This window comes from Parasteatoda tepidariorum, chromosome 7, assembly GCF_043381705.1.
Source record: "Parasteatoda tepidariorum isolate YZ-2023 chromosome 7, CAS_Ptep_4.0, whole genome shotgun sequence".
NCBI lineage: Eukaryota > Metazoa > Arthropoda > Arachnida > Araneae > Theridiidae > Parasteatoda > Parasteatoda tepidariorum.
Window position 1 is genome coordinate 7,880,143 of NC_092210.1, and position 21,482 is coordinate 7,901,624.

General features: G+C 32.6%; 1 protein-coding gene across 1 annotated transcript in view; it reads right to left on the reverse strand.

Annotated features, from left to right (window-relative positions):
• Positions 1-414: 414 nt before the first annotated feature.
• LOC107437766 (uncharacterized) overlaps positions 415-21,482 on the reverse strand; it is a 349,045-nt gene continuing 327,977 nt past the window's right edge. The window contains exons 20-26 of the mRNA XM_016049867.3: positions 20,882-21,163; positions 18,879-19,013; positions 17,521-17,646; positions 16,604-16,702; positions 14,779-14,877; positions 11,065-11,253; positions 415-2,036 (exon numbers count right to left, since the gene is read on the reverse strand). Coding sequence (XP_015905353.2) covers positions 762-2,036; positions 11,065-11,253; positions 14,779-14,877; positions 16,604-16,702; positions 17,521-17,646; positions 18,879-19,013; positions 20,882-21,163 — 2,205 coding nt within the window. The 3' untranslated portion in view covers positions 415-761. The remainder of the gene's footprint in view (positions 2,037-11,064; positions 11,254-14,778; positions 14,878-16,603; positions 16,703-17,520; positions 17,647-18,878; positions 19,014-20,881; positions 21,164-21,482) is intronic.

Genomic DNA, 21,482 nt, shown 5'->3' on the forward strand with positions numbered 1-21,482 from the left:
AAGTAATTTAAAAAAAAATTATATTTCAGGCTTGAGGCAGTATCGTAATAAGTCATACTTTTCCCAAAAGTTAAATTTTTCCACTAAATTGTTTAGTATTGTTTTCAGATAAGTATTACACAAATTTCCGGAATTTCAACTTGACAACATCACTATACACAAGAACATCTTATTGCGTGCATGAAAGTCACGGTATTTTAAATCAATTAAAACCTTTCTAAACTATTTGAAAAAAATGTGGCTTTTTATTTGTATAGCCCCAAGCTCTGCACACTTTAAGTTTTCAAGTAAATATCTCAGCTTGAATAATTTTGGCTTTTACAACTGATTTTCTTAGAACATTTTTATGGGAGTATCAAAAAGCGACTAGCTAAGTGAAAATAACGACCATTAATTCAAATCAGGTTCTGGGAAAAGATAATTTAATTTAAGGGAACTGGAATCACTTGCAGCATGTAACAATAACGTCAATTAGAATTTATTTTTAGTAATTTAAAAATATTTACTTATATGTAATTGCAAATTTAATAATATTTGTAAAATGAGAAACTTCTACTTATGATATTCATTATTTGGTTCTATGTTTTCATTTAATAAGTATGATACATACTATTTTTAAATACACATATTGAAATGAAAATGGTAATATTGACATTAAACATCGTAAAATAATGATTTCTTGTATTAAAATGATTATTTTATTACAAGTATGTCGTTGCAGATTGTAATCCGTTACAATCTTCAACGTGGCTTACACTTATCTAAGGACTTAGAATGGGTTCGAAATTTGGAATATTTATTACGACGCTGTTCTGAGTTTTTGGATTTTCCTTCATCGAGAGTTTGGATGAAGATATATTTTCAGCACTTTCATCACCATAGAAACGTTGATTATCGGAGGAGATATCTTTACACGAAGACTTATTTAACTCTAAAATAACGTTGTCGTTACTTGGTGGTATAACGGTACTAAAGAACGTCTCATGGAAGGAATCAGAGTCACTCTGCTGGAACGAAATGTTTTTCCTGTGGTTTTGCACCATTTCTTTCAAGGCAAATGTTTTAGACAAGCAGTCGTGGCTGAAGCTACGACCAGGCGAAGATTTCGTCGTTGAAAAGCTAAGAGCTTGAGAGTGTTCATCTTCCCGTATTGTAGGAAGACAGGGACTCGAAGGCCAATCGGTAATTCGTGGCGCCGTTGCAAGATTGAGGGAAAAACTAGTATCTTTTGTTGTAGTATTGGAAGAATGGTGTCCTTCCTCGGTGTTATCTGGTTCGTGCACATCTTCGGAAGATGAATACCTGGAACCAACTTCTATGACAGTTTCTTGAGAATATCCTGACGATATGGAAGTTCGGTGGCTTGATTCTTGGTTCTGGATATCTTCTGGTTTGACGTTTTCAAGGCTCAGCCACCGAGCCATGTTGATTGATGTTAGAGGCTGAATAATGGGAAGGCTACATTTCCTGCCGGTCGGCCGGCTTTGGGTAAAAATATTGCTACTTTTTCGTCGGACATGCTTGGGATCTGTCTTAGTGTTGTTGATTCCGGCGGAATCTCGGTGATGATCCACGCTTATTAAGCTCGAATATGAAGTAGATTGGGACATGATGGACGAAGCTCCCGCTGCACTGCTCGGACAACTCAGTGGTCTGCCAGAGCTATCTTCGATGAGACTGAATTTACGTCTGCCTCGTACAGCGGGGGCAGGGGGATTTTTAGTTCTAATCGAGTTTCTGAGTCGAAGGACTTTGTCCCAAGACAGAGCTTCACCACTAGAATGGCGCCTGCTATGGTGAACGTTCTCTTCGAATTGTTCGACTAGCATTTTAACCTCCCAATCGTTGTCACTTTTTACTGTTAAGCTCCTCTCAAATGATGGTTTTTCTAAATCACTGGGAAGCTCTTCTAAGAAGCTTTCTGGAAGTGCAGGATAGATTTTGGGCTTTGGAATGACTGATCTTGATGGCATGTTTGGCGGCGGGGGAGGAAATTCTACACGCCACAGTTCATCTTCCTCTGCCAAAACCATTTTCTGTAAATCAAGCATGGTATTAAAATGATTGAGTTATTTATAATTTATATGGAGTCATTGAGAAATAATGAATCATTGAAAATATTTAAGAGTCTGATAAAATTTTCAATAGAAGTCGATGATATTTCAGTGGATGATATCATATAAACCCTCACCTGGTTTTTTAAAAATTATTTTGTAACAATATCCTTCAATACATTTAAAGATAAAATTTATGTGAAATGAATAGGGTGCTTGGAAAATTGGCATTGACTATATCAACTGAATTCTTATAAGTTACACATAATATTTTAATTCTTACTTTTTCGTTGAAAACCGTACAAAAATTTATTTTTCATATTTTAAAAACTTTTTTCATCTAGTATTTTTCTTTCAATCGGACGTTAACTATCTGCTGCGCCATCTGTTGAAACATTTTGTAAACTAAAACCTGGAATTCTGGGAAGAACATTTGTGTTCTGCCATGTGATTTTTATTGCAAGGACTATTTTTTTCAGTCTCCAGAGGACATTATAAAATGGAAGATACTATTCATTGTATATTTTTTACTATCATAAGTATATAATTAGGAAATAACAGTCAGCATGTTCAAGCGCTCTCAAAAGTAGACGTTCGTTTTCAAGACTTGAAAAACGCGAATGAAAAGAAGCAAAAGTAATTTGAAACATAAAACGAAGTTGCCTACAAAAAAAGGAAAAATAAAGATGAGAAACATAAGTAGAAACATCGCAGAGAGAGGAAAAAAATTGAAAGCAAAATAAGAAATCCACAGTGGTTGAGAGCGGTAAATCAGGGTAAAATGCATTTCCACGGGCAACAGATGTGATGAGGAACTAATGTCTCTAACAGGGAAATAAACATTCATATGAAGAAAACTAGATTCCAGAATATAAAGATGAGCTGATGTGACTGGGGTGGAAATAATTATGGTATGGTCGAAATTGAATTTACGTCCAAGATTCCAACAATGTGCAGCCATTAATGATTTTTTGCGATCTTGATAACGGACATATCTATCTTGCTTATTTAAATTTTATTTATCCGATGTAGCCAAGGTTTCACTGTAAGGAAGTGTGGTAAACACCCCAGCGATTATCAAGGCTAATATGATCTGTAAGAGATTTAAATATTATTTTGTTAACAGGCCTAATTATGACTTTAAAACCAAAACGGGTGAAGATATTAGCAATTTTATAACAAATTTGAGGAAAAAAAAACAATAAAATAGCAAATTTTCTGTAAGAATTAGAAGAGGAGCATTTGGGTCTAGTGAATTTAGCAAGAACTGAATTAATTATAAAAGTGTTAAATCTACAGGTAGCAGCAAGAAAACAGGAATTGAAGTTCGGAGTTATATCGGAGTTGAGTGCGTGGAAAACTAAAGCATGAAAAGCAGAACAATTAGGGTGATTAGAATTAACATTGGGGCAATGAGTCAGAAAAATGTTAACGATAAACAGAGGCGGAAAATGGTCAGAGTATTTATTTACAAGAACATCTAAAAAAGTAAAGAAAATTAAATACCGTGTTTGAAGTAAATTGAATGTTGGGGTCAATTAAGTTGATAACAGAAAATAACTCTCGAATATCGGATTCAATGAAAAGAATTTTGAATCTTTGTACTAAGGCAAACGTAGAGTCAACATATTTTTTCTACCAAGAGAATTTAAAGAATTTATAAACTTTTCTTCCAAATAATGCATGAATATATCACAAATATATGGGAGAGAGGGGATCGCCCATGGCTAAACTCTCAATTTGTTTATAGAAATTATCGCTGAATTGAAAAACCGTTTGCTGAATAGAGAAATAGACAAAGATAATATCATCAATTTCAGTAAAAGAGTAGTAAAATTCTTCAACCGTAGTTTTAAACAATCGATAGTACTAGAAATGGGGAAATTAGTGAAGCAACATTAAGGGACTGTAGTTTTATTAGAGGAGGAAAGAAGTGCTAGTTGGGAAACAAAATCATGGACATTTTAAACAGTATGGGTATTGTTGGAAGTTAAAGGGGAGATGATAAGCGCTAATGAATAGCTAGCAAGTTTATAGTACGACATATCAATGTTCGAGACAATGGGTCTACAAGTTGGGACTTGTTAATTGTAACAGTGTCTAGCAAGTTTACAAGCCCCCACTTGCTTTTTGACTTATTACCTCAAACATTGATACCCCGTGCTATAAATTTGCTTGCAATTTAGCACGTATCATCTCACCTGTTACTTCCAACAATATCCATACTGGTAAAAATTTCCATGATTTTGTTTCTCAACTTGAAAACCTTTCCCGTTTCCAACAAAACTACAGTCCCTGACCAATTTATTAGACGGACTATAAGATTCTATGTAACATCAGGTGATACTATACAGCTTTATTTCTTTTACGTGACTGAAACCGGTTTGCACTTGTTTACGCTAGCGTATCAATGGGTTGAATTAGACGATATATAACATAAATTTGACGATAGGATAAATTAGACAATAGGTTATATAAATATGGAATATTTATTATATCAGGTATTATATTAGTCTATTATAATTATTAGACCAAATTAGTAGACACACTGTAGTTTTTTAATAATTATATGATTTGCACGAGTTTATATGCAACACTCGTATAATTAAACAAACATGTAATTGGTTTTTTGTTCAAGAGATTTGTTATATACTTCCTATTTGTATTTATTTTTAAACTATTACATTATAATGTTAACCAATTTATACAGGAGCATAAACAAATGCAAACCGGTTTCATCCGAGTAAAAACAATACAGCTGTAAAGTATCTCACCTGATAATAAAGATTTTACATAGAATCTTATAGTGCGTTCTAATAATATGGCCTGTATACTCTTTCTTGATGTAGTTTTTCTGTCCCCATTTCTATCGATAGCTTAAAACTACGGTTGTAAGAGTTCCACTACTCTTTGATTGAAATTGAAGATCTTATCATTCCTTGCCAAATCCTGCATCGAGCTAACTGCTTTTTAGTTCAATGGTTATTTCAATAAACAAATTAAGGATTTAACCATGAAAATCCCTCTCTTCTTTGTGGCATATTCATGTATTACTTCGATGGAAAAGTTGAAGTTCTTATATTGTTCGAATTCTATGCTGGCGGCTTAGTTGGCAGTCATATTGATTTTCAAGAGTTACCTTCTGCTGTCAACTCAGTCAATCCTAACATTCAATTTACTTAAGATGCAGAAAAAAATTTTACTTTATCCTTTTTTTCTTTTAGATATTCTTGTAACTAAATACATGAATCGTTTTTCCACCTCTGCTTATCGTAAACATTTTGGCCGTCTCTTCGTCACCTTAGGTTCATTCGAATCACCTTAACTGTCAAAAAATTTCTGCATTTAATATTTTCGCTTTCAATGCACATCACCTTTGCTCTGACTCTTCGACTTTAAACTCCGAACTTTACTTTTTCCGCTCGGTTGCTGCTAACTGGCCTGTTAACAGTAATTGTTTTTGCGGCCTGTTAACAAAATCAAATTTAACCCTTTGTATCACCGCGTTACACATCTGCAACATACATGAAAATTCAATCCTATAATGAGCTGGATTTACCTATGAAATCGAACCAAATTCAGATAAAGAAAATATTGCAAACTCGGGGGAACCAAGTTTTGGTGCAGCTAGCAATATTATAATGCGTTCAGCAAGAATTGTTCCACGACATAATTGCAGGATATAAAATTTTCTTACAACAATCCCCTTGATTGTATATTTGGGTAAGGAGGGATTGAAAAATGTGGTGTGAGACTTTGTTACCATAAAAACAACAATTTCAAAATTTTTCTCATGAAGTTTTAAATATATTGGAATTTTTGTGCTATTTTTCACGATAGTGGAGATGTTCAACAAATGCTTTTTATCAATAAATTTTTAATTTTAAGGTCTTAATTTTTTCATTATTTTCTACACGCTTAATACGAGTATGATGTATTCTAACGTCCGCGTAAATATTTCTTAAATCAGAGTTGTTGAGTTACAAAGGGTTAAATCTTTTTAAGATCCTATTAGCTTTGATAATCGATGGGGCATTTATCACATTTAGTGCGACTTTTGCTGTATCGGACAAACTATCGGCTGTATAGACGCTCTAAAAAAATTAGGACTAAGGAATGCGATAGATGTGTCCGTTATAAAGAATGTAAGAAATCATCAATTGTTGTGCATTTTTGAAATCTTGGGCCAAATTACTTCCATATGTTTCTTAGCCATATCAGCTCATTTTGTCGCTTAAGAACCTTGTTTCATTCATATGAATGCTGATTCCCTTGTTAACTACATTAGTTCCTCACCACCTCTACAACGCGTGAAAGCGCATTTAACTCTGATTCGCCTCTCTCGACCCCTGTGGATTTTCCCGTTCTGTTTTTCATCCTTTTTTCTCTCTCTCGGCTACTGTGGGTTTTCTACTTTTGTTTCTCACCCTTATTTTTCAATTTTTCGATGATAACTTTACGTTTTATATATCAAAATCACTTTTGTTTTTTCTCATTTACGTCTGTCAAGTCTTGAAAAAGAACGCCTGCTTTTGAGCGCTTAAAACATGTCTACTGTTGTTTCCAATTTATATATTTTTGAAGCGAATGAAGTTTTTTTTTTATCAAGTTTATCTTACCACTTCATTTTTTGGGATTATTTATTTAACATCATAAGTAATTTTACCCACTGGTGGTTTAGCAAATGGGCAAAATGTTTTATTCCTGCACACAATTTCTCAATTTAATAACATAGAAAAACTGGTTTTGTTACGTAGTGAAAACTGCAGCTTAAAATGAGACTTTTTACGTGCAGAACCGTGAGTGGGTTAAAATTTAAAGTATAAAAAAATTGAGTACAGGTAAACCTACCATAAAGTTTGGAAAACTGAAATAAAATTTCAAATAAATGAAAGAAAAATAAATTTATGAGAGGATAACTAACGATCATAGTAGTTCTCTTTTTCGAACTTGTTTGTACATATATATATACTCTTTTTTCAGCAATAGAGAATTGATGGCCTCCTCTAATTTTGCTTCTGCTCATTTTTTCTATACCTTAAATTTAAAATTATGAAGAATTTATGATGAAAAGTTTCCCTCGCTATATAGTATCCCCTTAACCTTTTCGCTGCTATATATCTTTAAAAATCATCATTCTAATTTAAGACGGCCTGTATTTTTATTGTTTGGTATATTCATGAATTTCTCACAACTGTTTTCCACACTTCCTCCTTAAAATGTTTAATTTCGCTTCGTAAATTGAAAACTTACTATTTTCCGTCTGTTTGTCTCTCGTGCCTCTAATATTTGTTCAAGTAATATTCTTCTTATCCAGCAACTTGTTTACCTTAAGGCTAGCGTTATGGAGCGAAGGTTGCATTCGAATATTATTGAGGTAACCTAATAAATTCTCTTATTCTAACATAATTCGATTGTTTTACTATTTCATTTTAAAGTCAAACTTTAAGTTGCTTAATGTTCAAAGAAGTAAAATAGTTTGTTTCACCTTAAATTTTATTGCTGACAACAAGTGCTCGAATGTGTATGAAATTTCCCCTGAACGTAAGCGCAATCCTCTGTATTTCGTAAGCTTTCGTATTTAGCTAAAGCAAATAACTTTGTGAATACGAGAGATTGCTGAATCTCTGATCACCCCTTTGAATTTTCTAAATCTTTTAGCATTGCTAATCATCGATTGACTTAGAATTTTGGGAATCCTATTTCATTCTAAAAAAAAAAAAAAACTCTCTATCGTCCCCAAATTTCTAAACTTTTAGAAATCTTATTGTTGGGATTTAATTAATATTGAAGCCTTTCTGGTATTTTCCATAATTCGGCACTGACTATGGCACTTACTATCTATTTTTCAATGGCACTTACTTATGACACTTACTTACTTACTTTTTATGGCACTTCTATTATTACCTAACAATCTATTTTTCAATTCCTACTATTAATTCACACTCTCCCTATATTTTGTTCAAATTTTCAATCGTTGATAAAGTACTTTTTTTTCATCCACTCAAGTTCAAATAAATTTTTTTGAACTTGTAGTGGATGACATTTGATATTAATACAGTGTTTTTTCAAATATTAATTCATTAATTAAATAGGGATGAGCGAAAAACGAAATGGAATTTTCTGATGGGTTAAGCGTTAGGCATCGTTTTAAATTTTACTATAAGCGATTAATTTTGTCACATATTTTAAAAATAACATCAGTGATAATTTCTAACTTTTAGCTCTATTTGAGCAAAAAACTAGTTTATGGCACACATTTAAATATTTAATTTTTTTATAATCACTGTGTCAGATAAATTCAATAATGAACATTACGTGGTAGCACGTGTGGTCTACGCCATCAAATTTATACTTTTATAATTGTCTGATACCACGCGCCTTTTTTTTTCTTACCAATTCCTACTATTAGTTCACACTTTCCCTGTATACAGGGTGATTCTAAAAAGATGGGCAAGATTTTAGGAAGTGATAGTACGCATCCAAGCAAACAGTTTTTATCAAAGAATGCATGGTCGAAAACAAAACGCAAAGGTGCTGGGGCATTTGGAACGTTGTTTGATGCAAACGTGAAAGCTCCATTCCTGTTGCTAGTTACTGCACGGAGTTACATGTCGCCAAACTTTCGGCCGCTGCAGGGAAAGTTCGTGATAGGCCTGGTGTGTTTCAGAATGTTCGAATATCTTTTCTTCGCCGTTGTACTGCGTGCATAGCCGCTGCCACCCACTGTTTTGAACACTTATTGTAATCACATGCCATTAAATTTGCTTTTATAACTTAACTTCATCGTTCTTAATGTGTTTTTTCCTCATATTAGAACATAAACTTTGGCTCCCTCTAGCGGCTTTGCGTTTTGTTTTCGACCATGCATTCTTTGATAAAAATTGTTTGCTTAGGTGTGTACTATCACTTCCTAAAATTTTGCCCATATTTTGAGAATCACCCTGTATATTTATATACCTTGTTCAAATTTTCAATCTTTAATAAAATATTTTTTATTCATCCATTCAAATTCAAATACATTTTTGAAAACTTTTAGTGGATGACTCTTGATGTTAATACAGTTTTTTCAAATATTAATACAATAATTAAATTTAATTAATTTGTTAAATTTAACACACTAATTAAATTTAATTAATTAATTAAATTTAATTATGTCATAATTAATTAATTTTCGTTTCATATGGGAGAAAAAATTGTAATTATTTAATAAAAAGTAACAAAAATAAAATTTAATTAATTCATAAGTAATTAATTTTCGTTTTATAAATGAGAAAATTTTTTAATTATATAATAAAAAGTAACTAAAATAAATTTTTTCTTTGTTGAACTAAGTAGGAATTGACTTTAAAATGTCTTTTTTATATTACTCGTTTTTAAATAATTCATTTTGCTTAACCATTATCGTACTAAGCTGAAAATGTGCTGTATATTTATCGTACTAAGCTAATATGCTTAAATGGGGACGTGTTGCCTCCTAAGTTTACTATAAAGTTAAAGTTACGTGATTGATTAATATTATAGATGAATTGAAAGCGATAGGCGAAACATGGAAAGATGCGAAGTATTTTGCCACAAGTAGAGTAGAATGGAGAGTTCTGCTCCAATTAGGAGTGAAGAGGAATCTGCATGCATGTATATTTGGTTACTCTTATAGTGCTTGCATTTATAAGAAAGGGCAAGCATTTAATTTTTCATAATTTTACGAATATTTAAACTAGCCCAGAAATTCAAGTGGAACAATAGAGGTATTACCCTTTTATTAAGAATCCCCCACTTTTCCCCGTAAGTAAGTTCTGCACAGAGGAGCTGCTACAAAAAAATATCAGTTCATCCAAAGCATGAGCAGAGCTTTTGCAGATGAACGTGCGGCATGTGAAGTGAAAGCGCGAAATCTCTCAAATGATATTTCAAACCATAGTTATAATTTTAATAGTGCGTGATAACTGTATACAGCTTTGCGGGAAATATCTGGTCATCTAAACGTAATTAATACACGAAATAAGATGTCAACTTTCTTCATTTGTTGCACTATTGAGAATACTTGGCGACACTTTTACTCTTTGTTAATAGAGTAGGCAAGTTTCGCGATATCCTTACTCTCTACATTTTTTCTTTTCCCGTTATCATGATTTCGGCAAATCTTGCTTTCAAACCGGGTTCAAATTCCATCAATGGCTGGTCGATACGTATTCCGCATCCGTCTCGCACCGACCACAGTGCTGACGTGAAATATCCTCACTGTTAGGTGGATCACTTGTGCTCTTCCTCTCCATGTAACGCAAATGCGGGTTAGTTCAAACAAACAGTCCTCCATGAAGGCAAATTTTTCCCAATACTTGATCCAGGAGTTCCCTTGTCTACCGGATTGGGTTCAAAATTACAAGGCTACGGAGTTGAACATTGGTAGTCAAAAACCAAAAAATTGGGTCTGCTGTTCAACGACGGTAATAAAATAAAATAAAACGTGCGTTTCTGTATAAATTTGGTACATACTTGCGTAGGAGAAAAGATTTGCCGAAATCTTTGTGACGGAGAGGGCAAAGTTGTGGAGAGAGAGAGGAAATCATATAAACCTAAAACGCTTATTTTATTTTATTACAGTCGTTGAACAGCCGACCCAATTTTGGGTATACGACTACTAATGTTCAACTGCATAGAGAGGAAACATAGTTACATAGAGAGTTAATCCTCACACGGTCAGCCTGACGGCTCGGTGCAAGCCTTGTGTGGAATTCATATCTACCAACCATCGCTAGGATTCGACCCGGTTCACCTCATTAGAAGGCGAACTCTCTATCCCCTGACTCACCGCGGCTCTAGATTTACTTTGCTTACTGAGCCAGTGAGAGAAGGCTTGACTTTTTCATGCACAGATTTGCCACTTGAAAAAAAAAGAATTCACCTCTTCTGAAATCTTTCATCGTCACGTAACTGCATAAAGTGCTGATAAAAGTTACTAACAACTGATACTTAAAAGAAGAAAACAAAAAAACCCCTCGTTTCTAACCTGATATTCGGGGTCATCGAGGGAGAGACTTTGTCTTGTTAGACCAAGTTTGCGTCTGCGAGCACAGATAGACGATGGCCACGATTTCCTTGGTTTCTTTGATTGCTCGAGAAGTAGCTTGCTTTCGTTATCTTCCAGGTCTTTGGTATCTGATTCACTCACACTTTTGTCTTCGCAATCTGAATCAATCTGAGCAGGTTAAACATTAAAAACTAGTTAATATGTTGTTAAAACTAGCTAATATGTTACATCTAAAAACTGATAGTGAAACCTGTGTAATTGACCACTTAATTGATCAACTTAACGAGATCATGTAATTCCTATATATTAGGGGACCGGAAAGAAAGTCGTCTCGGCTCATTAAATATTCGTTAGTCTTAAGAACAGAGTAATTTTTTTAGATTCATTTCGATTCATTTTCGATCCGTCATTGAAAGGTTGTTGCCAACGGCATTGAAAGAATGTTGAATACTTTATTGATTTAAAAATAATATCTTGATAACAAATATCAAATGCGACGAAACGACATTACTTTCCGGTCCCCCTAATATATCATGCTGTTCATGTTATTCATATATTGCTTAGATATTACAACGTAGTAACAAAGTGATATCGTCCTAATCTACGTTCTACCAGTGTAGTCAATAAGGGGCGCTACTTCAGTGTAGTATGGTAGCGGCCTTCAACAAGGCATTATGGTCTGGGGTGCCATTTCTTTTGATAGCCGGACCCCTTTGGTCGTCATTAGAGGTACACTTACTGCACAGCGGTACGTCGACGACATCCTNTAATGACTTTTTTATGAGCAGGACAATGCCAGACCACATACGGCACGTGTTGCTATGAACTGTCTGCAAGCTTGTCAAACTCTTCCTTGACCTGCCAGATCACCTGATCTCTCTCCCATCGAGCATATCTGGGATATGATGGGAAGGCGATTGCATCTGGCACGGAATGTTGATGACCTCGTTCGACAATTGGATCGAATTTAGCAGGAAATACCGCAAGAGATAATCCGGGAGCTTTATCGGTCTATGCCACGCCGTGTGGCAGATTGTATCCATGCTAGAGGCGGGTCAACACCTTATTGAACTTGTTACTGTAACTCTGCAATAAATTATTCAACTGTTCTTAAATTTTATTCATTTACTATTCTGTACATTGTCTTCCTATCCACCAATTTTCGTTTCAATCGGACAACTCCTTCTTGGTGCGTCGATTTTTTTGTTATAGAGTGTATTTTAATAAATAAGATTATTTACAGACACAGTTTAATTTAGTGCATTACATAAATTTAATTTTAAACTGGCAAGCTTAAAAAAATTACAGGTTACCTGTAGTTATGAAATTTGTGTTACTTTTTTTTATCATAGATAATTTTTAATATCAATACATTCATGGAATTAGAAAACTTAGCTGTATATTTTTTTAAAATTTGTTTCGTTTTAGTTACAAGCCTAATTTCTACATAAGTCTTCATAAGTTTCTCACATGGTCAACTTGTGGCGTAACTACCACTACGATTATTAAACATCAATTCACTTGTATATAAGACATGCTAACACTATTCAATTTAGAGGTACATTTTGATAGATTAAAGTTGGCATTGTCTAAAGGTGTTTCCTTAACAACTGGTGACCGCAGGATGTGATTACTTTAACATTGCGAAGATTTTATATGGATAAAAAAAAATGTTTGTGCATCACCACTATTTCCTGATTTATCTTTCTATTAAACATGGAGGAAAGCGTAAACGATAATTTAAATTCATCAACTCAAGATAATGTAAATTTAGAAGTAAACAGAGTGGATGTAAAACCACCAGTGTTTTGGCGACATAAACCTAAATTAGGGTTCTTACAACTTGAATTACAGTTTGCTAATTGCAATATTACTCGTGATTTAACTAAGTATAACATTGTCGTTGCCTCATTGGATGGAAATGTCTTAGATTTTGTAGTGGATATTTTGTCAAATCCGCCAATGAATGGAAAATACGACGCCTTAAAAAATGCATTGACAGATACTGAAGATGCCCGGTTAAAAAAGGTATTGGTTGAACTTAATCTTGGCGATAAGCGTCCGTCTGACTTGTTACGACAAATGAAAGGTTTGGCTGAAAATTCCATTTCTGAGGAATTGTTAAAATCACTTTGTCTACAAAGGTTATCACAACAGGTTCACGCTATATTATCTATCAGCTCAGATTCTTTGGATAAAATTGCAGAGATGGCAGATAGAATTATTGGTATATTCAGCTCAACAGAGTTATATACAGTGAACAAAGTACCCAGTAAAACTTTTGAACATAGTAACATTAATAACGAAAAAATTAATTCCTTGGAGATTAGTATTACAGAATTAACTGGGAAATTTTATACATTCATCACAAGGGGTAAATCTCAAAATAAATCTGTAAGAGCTCGAGATCGTTCGAGATCCCGTGCATTGTCTGAAGGTCTTTCCCCACAAACTCAGGAAGAAGTTTAGGTTAGCTTTTAATACTATTTCACATATTTAGTGAAATTTCTCCATGTAACTTATGAGTAGAGTAAAATTTATAAGAAATGTTTTCTTTCTATTCCGCTTTAGAATAACATTTAACACACTTCTAGAAAAATTTAACTTGTTTTAGCAGACAGAATAAACCGTAGACTGGTGGTCAGAGTTTGCTCCCTTTTACAATACAGGATAAACGGTTCTTGATAATAGAAATACATTTATAAAAGATGTGGGTGGTCAGATTGACAGGTTTCACTCTATTTGGTCAACACTAAACATGCCACAACCGGTAAAAAAACCGGTTATTGTATGATGAATTGTAAATTTTCGGTATGTTTAGTGTTAAACAAATGTCTTGTTAAGACAGTAGTGTCTTTTAATTTATGCTTGGTAATGACTCCAATCTGTATTCACTTAGCTTTTGAACAGTGGCAGCCATAGTTATAAAAGTGGTGTCTAGGTATGATAAAGTGGCTATTTGATGCAAAACGAGACCATGTACAGTACCACCTAGTGGGAAAATGAGGAGTTGGTTTCAACAGTGGAAACGGTTTGAGATATGGAAAAAAAGTGAATTTAAAAATTGTAGATCATGATCGATTTAGCATGAATAGACGTTTTGTGCTCATCGATACTGAAAAAGAACATTTAAAAAGTTTTATTTCTTTGTCCTGATTTCGTACAAAGTGAAGTGACGGAAAAACTATCACCAAAATAAGTTTGTATTGATAATAAAGGTTAGAAAAGTTTAAGAATCAAAAATAAAAACATCTCGCAATAACTGAATCTTTTTTAGGACGTTTTATCATATTACAGTGTAGAAAGTCAGAACAAAGAAATATGTTTTAAATATTTTTTTCTTAGCACTAATATCCACCAGATGTCTATTCGTACAAAGTCACTTATGCGACTTAAAACTTTTTAAATCACTTTTTTCTCATATTGTTCCCTTTTCGAGATAAATTCTAAGGTGCTGCACACAGATTCATCTTGTAGCAAATAGCTTATTTACCACCGCTTTTACGTAGATAGTTGTAGCCCGAGAGGATGAATATGGATTTTATTGAACACCCTACATATTGAGGATGGTCATTGTGAAACACCTTGTATTGGTTAGCTAGAATTCTGCTAAAAAAATTAAGGTTAGAAGTATTCATGAATTAAAAATTTACATAAAGTAGTAATAGAATGGCATTATTAAAAATAGCTTACTTTTTGTTCGTTCTGATTTTCTTCCCTGTTATCTGAAAGTGTGATAGATGATTCTCCTAAACTAGAGATTTCATCAAATGTTTCCCAGTTACTGTTTTCCTGTATATATATATAAAAAAACATTTAACACACATAATTACCATGTTACTGAATAGTAGTCAATATTGAAGTACTAAGAGGAAAACGGGGCTGACATTTCAGAGAATTTAAGAACATTTCTTCAAAAGATAGAGCAAGCAGGAAAGCTAATTGCTTGCTCATTAAAAAACATTCTAATTAAAGAAGAGAAAATTATGAAGACATTTTAGAGAATGTAGGAATATCAGTTTTAGAATCAAAATATAGAACAAGCAGGAAAACTAATTGCTTGCTCTGGCATTTTAGAGAATTTAGGAACATCAGTTTTAGACTAAAAATATACAATAAAAAGGAAAGTTAATTGCTTGCTCATTAAAAAACATTTCAATTAAAGAAGAGAAAATTATAAAAGGAATAAAACCAAGAAATACAAGTTTTTTTACTTAAGTCCGTATAATATACGCTCTTAACTTTCGAACAGCTACAGCTATATAAAAGTGGTCATGAGGTAAAATAAAGCAGTGAAATGCTACAAATAGAGAAAGCCACTTAGTGGACACCTGAGAAATTAGCCTTCCTATCGCATAGACAGTACCATAATGCTCTTTAACAGCTTTGCTAATAACTTTTTTCTTTTATCCGGTATTATTTTTAAGATAGGTACACAACTCCAAAGTTTTTCAACAGGTGGTGCTGCAAGCAGCCTCATCTTGAAATACATAGCCATTTATACTGCTTACATACATTAATAATATAACTTCATATGCGTAAATATAGACATTTGTGATCACCCTATATCACTGATAACAATTTTGAGTGTTTTTAGCACCTTTTCCCATTATGTTCTTTATTTGGGTATTAAATTAACCATTACGAAATATATTCTGCCTGCTTTATTTTATTGGAAGCTATATAATTGTCTTTCGCTGGGTATCTCTCATAACTTTAAGTACCAAATTTCAATAATTTTAACCCATTTCATCTCTCTTTTTAAAACGTTACTGTATTTTCTTTCCAACTTAAATATTAATTCATGACCCCTAATGGGAATAGGTTTTTACGTTTATTTTTACAGAGATTTAAAAAAGAAAATGTTAAAAGGGGATATTATGAAACTCTCCAAGCAAAAATGCAGCAATTTAATACAAAAGTCTTAGAACAGTGGTCATCAAACTTACGCAGCGTTTGAGCTACTCTAACATTTTTAAATCTGTGAGCTACTGACCTAAAGAACTATAAGCCTTTATTTCTTAAAAAAAAAATCTTAGATTTGGTACATCAACTCAGTGGAGGAATTAAAGTTAGCAAATCGGAGCGCTAAACCAACTACCAAAAATGCCCCACGTGATCGACGGTTTGGCGATCACTAGTTTAGAGTTATATCAGTGCCTGGATTAGAATTATGAAAAATTATAATGCATGTGAATTTTTAAACAAGAGATTAGAGCTTCTTACAATAAAATTGATTTTAAAATTAAACTTTTAAAAGTTATTAGAATACTTCTAATCGAGAGAGAAGTTTTTTGATAAATAGCTGCAAATTTAGCAAATCTGAGAGTGAAAGTAACTACCAAAAAAATGCCCCAAGTGATCGACGGTTTGGCGATCACTAGCTTAGAGTTATATCAGTGCCTGGATTAGAATTAGGAAAAATTATAATGCATGTGAATTTGTAAACAAGAGATTAGAACTTCTTACAATAAAATTGATTTTAAAATTAAACTTTAAAAAGTTATTAGAAGTCTACCTCCAATCGAGAGAGAAGTTTTTTGATAACAGAGTCTTTCTCTTGGGATTCTTTACGGAGAACATCATTTTCTTTCTGCAATTCTCGCACTTGCTCCATCTAAAGAATGAAAGAAAATATGCACTCAGAGAATTATAAGTTTTAAAAATTATGTTTAAAAATTAAAAGCGAATTTTTTTCTAAGTAATTACATGTCTAAAAGATTATATTTTTTAATTAAAGAAATTGACATTAAAAATATTACATTGTTTGATAGTTAAAAGAAAATGTACATACAACCTTTACTGTCGGTGTCGATTCTCATACGTTCGACCTTTTTGTGCCCGTATGGTAGGCATCGCAAGCCAAAAAATAAATATTAGTTTTTTTTACCTTACTTTCGTAAAGGGATCAAAAGCTACAATTTCTTTCAATTTTATAACCGTCGTTGAACAGCCGACCCAATTTTGGGTTTATGACTACTAGTGTACGTACTAGCGTATGACTACTAGCGTAGCCCTGCAATTTTGAACCCAATCCAGAAGACCAGGGAATTCCTGGATCAAGTATTGGGAGAGATTTGTCTTCGTGGAGGGCTCTTTGATGCAACTAATCCATTTCCGTTACATGGTCAGGAAAACCACGAAAACCTTCCACGGTTAGCCTGACGGCAAAGGAACTCTAACTCATGATCCGGCTACCACTGAGGATATTTTTGCTTCAGCATTGTGGTCGGCGCGACCCGGGAATTCGAATTAATCAGCTATCGTTGTGATCGAACCCGGGCCACCTTATTGGGAGGCCAGCGCTCTGTCCCCTGAGTCATCACAGCTCAAAAACTACACATTATGATTTGTGCACACATACAGAACAACTTCTGCAATTTAAATCATTAAGAAAGTTAAATCAGTTTATTTTGTTTTGTTTTAAATACTTACGGCATAACTTTTTATCACAGATTCCAGATCACTAATCATACTTTTAAGATATTTACTCAATTCAGGATCATTTTCAGAGTACTTCCTCCTTTCCTCAATCTCTTTTGTGTAAGTAATATCCAACAACTGAAAATTATTTAGATAGATTTGATTATTTGGATAGTTAACTATACACTGTTAGAAATTTCTTGGAAAAAATGGTTAAATAACAATTTATTTAATTGTTATCATATCATAAAAAAATAAAACAGTCAAATAACCATAAAGTTACCGAGAAAGACAACAAATAATAATGAATTAAAAAAATTTAGAATTATGTTAGCTTTATATGCACTTTAGTTTTGTAAATGATTTTAAAATGCTGAAAAATTCCGATTTCCCGGTTTACGTTTCTTTCCCACTCCGTACGAAGAGTGGGAATTCAGCTATTATTATAATGAAAAAAATATTTTATATCTGTCCAACTGTGTCTTTCTCCTGTCTACACAATCATTTATGTTGGATGGGTTTTGAAATTTGGAAAGCTGGTGCAAAGGTATATTTTAGTCCCCAAACATAAAAATTGTTTAAAAATTTCATTTAGTCTGCTAGGTAAGGACGTTTGTAAACGAATTTCTTCGTAGGTTTTACGTTAGGCATTGTTATAAAATAATAATTCTTTAATTTTTTTTCGAAATATTTAAAAGATATAATCAGATACTTTATAGTAACTTTCTTAAAATGTGCTTTGATAATCGTAAATGATTTATTATAATCGGTAATTGAAAAAAAAGAACAAACAAAATTTATCATTTAAGTGAGAAATTAATTGAGAAAATTATTTAATTATGGAAAATTTGAGCTATCTCAAGTTGACAGAGTGCAATGTACTTATTAATTCTATTAATATGCAATATTCCTATTATTCAATTAATTTTTTGTAATGAGTAGAACTTTTAAAACAAATTTTGTTTAATCTAATAACGTAAATTCATCGGGAGAGGCAAAAAATAATAGAAAAATAGAATTATTTTATCGTTTTTATTAATATCGTTTTTAATAGCGGTGGTAAGTGCCTTTTGGTTTTTATCATGCTGCCTAATTATATTAATAATTAAGATTAATAGTAGTGATTTATTTATTACTAACTTTTCGTTCCCTCCCTTCGGATAAGAATCATTCAACTATAGTCATTAATTAAAACTGTATTGTCTTCTAGGGATGTGTTAATCTTGGTTTGGTAAATGTTCATTTTTTGTATATTGAAACATAAAATGTTAATAATTATTTTTACATAAAATATGACAATATATAAGTTGAAATATTGAAAAAATACACCGATATTATTTTATAAATATTTTATCATTTTTTTAATATACCTCTGTTTGACATTCTGTACTTTTTACAAATGGATCATCTTCCCCTGTTTCTCCTATGACAGATCGTTCATCCGAATCTTCACGAACCGCCATCATTCTGCTTAACCGGCCTCGGTTATCTGGTGGCGGTGATATCTAAAATACACGTTAAGTTGATATGAGACATGCTTTTTAAAATAATACTTTTCATTTGAATTTGTTAATTAATTTTAAATATATACCCATATTATCTTTGTCCATACTTTTATTTGGCAAAAAGATTATGTGCCATGGGGACATCGTAAAAAAAGAAACTGATTAATTGATTTGCTTGTTTATTAAACGGCTTGTTCCACAATAACTATTCCTATTGCTGGATGATTGTAATTAAAACTGCACAACCTACTACTGATCAGATTGACTGTCCAGTAAAACTGGCTTTAAAAAAGAATCACCGATCGGAATGACCGGATATTTCTTCTGAGAATACATATTTATTATCGGAATTATCGAATATTATGCATATTATCGGAATTTAATTATTTCGAAAGAATTAAAACACTTTTTAATAGGTGAGAGATAGATTTCGCTGTATTCGTAATAAGACATGTACTAAGTAAATAAATAAAAATATATAAAATCAAATAAATGAAAACCAATAACTAAAATTTATTAAATAAATAATCTCAAGAAACTGAAGTGGTGAAACTTTACTTGATTCGCTTCAAAAAATATACAAAATGGAAATAACAGTTGACATGCTTCAAGCTCTCAAAAGTTGTCGAAAGTAAAACAAAAAAAATTGAAAAATCATAGTGACAGAGAGCGGCAATTCAGAACAGAATGCATTTCTACGTGCTATGAAGATGTGGCGAGGAATTCATGTCGCTAACAAGGGAATCGGAATTCATATGAATGAAACAAGATTTCAGAGCTTCAATGCCTAGCCTTGAGAATGCCTTATTTTTTGAGTGTTCGAAGCTTTAACTACTTCGACTTTAACCACCAACTTCATATGTTTTTTTAAGCAAATGAAGTTTTATACCATCTTTGATTTAGTTTTCTAGAATTATTTATCAGACAGTTTTTCTACATTTGTAGAAATAAGTTGGAAAAAAATGATTTCCTGAAAACGAAATTGAAGTTTTTAAATTCGCATAAAATGTAAAAATAGAGGCACAAAAAAGTAATCTATGTTACACTGCCAAACTTTTGATTGTTTATAATCTCATAAAATGTAATAGATTTGCAATAAATTATATATCAATCAATTAAATAAGTCTCGAATGAAAAAATATTGTTTCCAGGAAATGCGATTGAAGCTTGTGAATTAGAATGAAATTTAAAAATAGAGATATAAAAAAAAAACGATTTCTATATTATATTGTAAAGAACACGACTGTTCACAATGTAATAAACAATGCCGAAATGTAAAGTAACTGAAGTCTCTAATAAAAAATAAATCAAACAAGAGAGAAAGCAAAAAACGGCTTCTTGAAAATCGCGAAATTAGAGAAAAATGAATGAAACTAACAAAGAGAAACGGTATTCTACAGTGTCAGTTGAGAATATGATTATGATCTCGTACAAATATAATAGAAATGCTGTAAACTGTTTCTGATGTCTTGATTGAATAAAAAAAAAATACGAGAAAAATTGATTTCCTAAAAAAGAAAATGGAAGTTTTAAAATGCTCTCCCTATTTATTGACTTTTTATTCTTCCTTTCTGAAAAATAATTTTAATACATTGTTTTACGCACCATAACATGTCGAAGAAAAAAAAGAAAAAGTTCGATGCATTGTCCTTTTCCCCCCCTAAAAATGATTAAATAAAAAAAGAAAACGAGCAAACAGAAACTGTGTTTCCCGATTGCACAACTGTATACACACAGAAAAAAAATAAATCTGTGAAGCGAGTAAGTACCATTCCGATAATCCTTAAATTTATGAGGATAATTTACATAAAAATTCCATTACAGTCCGAAGAATTGTGCCATAGAGGGGTTAAAACTATGTACTCAACTATTTTGTTTTCTTCTTTATTTTCTGGATTTCCGTTCGTCATTGCGTTTTCAGGATTGATATTTTCTTTTGAGGGGGATGGTGTAATGGAGGAGGCATTCAGGCGTTGCCTTGGTTGAGGCTGCTTCAGAGATGGCGTTACATCTTCACTCATTTGAAATCCCAAGGTACGTGAGAATTGTTCTAAATAAACTCGGTTCGATGTGTCCTCTGATGTGATGTCACCACTTTCGGTGCTGTGGTCTTCAAACACGAAGTGCGTCCCGTGGTTTTCTAAATTTTCCTGGAAGAGGAAATTGTGAAGTGAATTTCAATGTTTAAAATTTGACACTTGGGACTTGACAATTGCATTGAGGAAACTAAATTTATGAAGGAAAAAAGTACATCTGAAACTTTTTTAATCACATTTTTAATGCAATAAGATCCAAGATCAACAATGTTAGGCTGTTTTTCGAAGGCTTCATATTATGAAATAATGAGATATGGGCAATTAATATGATTTTATAGCTCTTGTGGGTGTGCAACAGTTATTCATGACGGTTAAGTCAAGTTTTATCATCATTTAGCCAACTCCTTCTATTGCTAATTCTGAAAATCACACA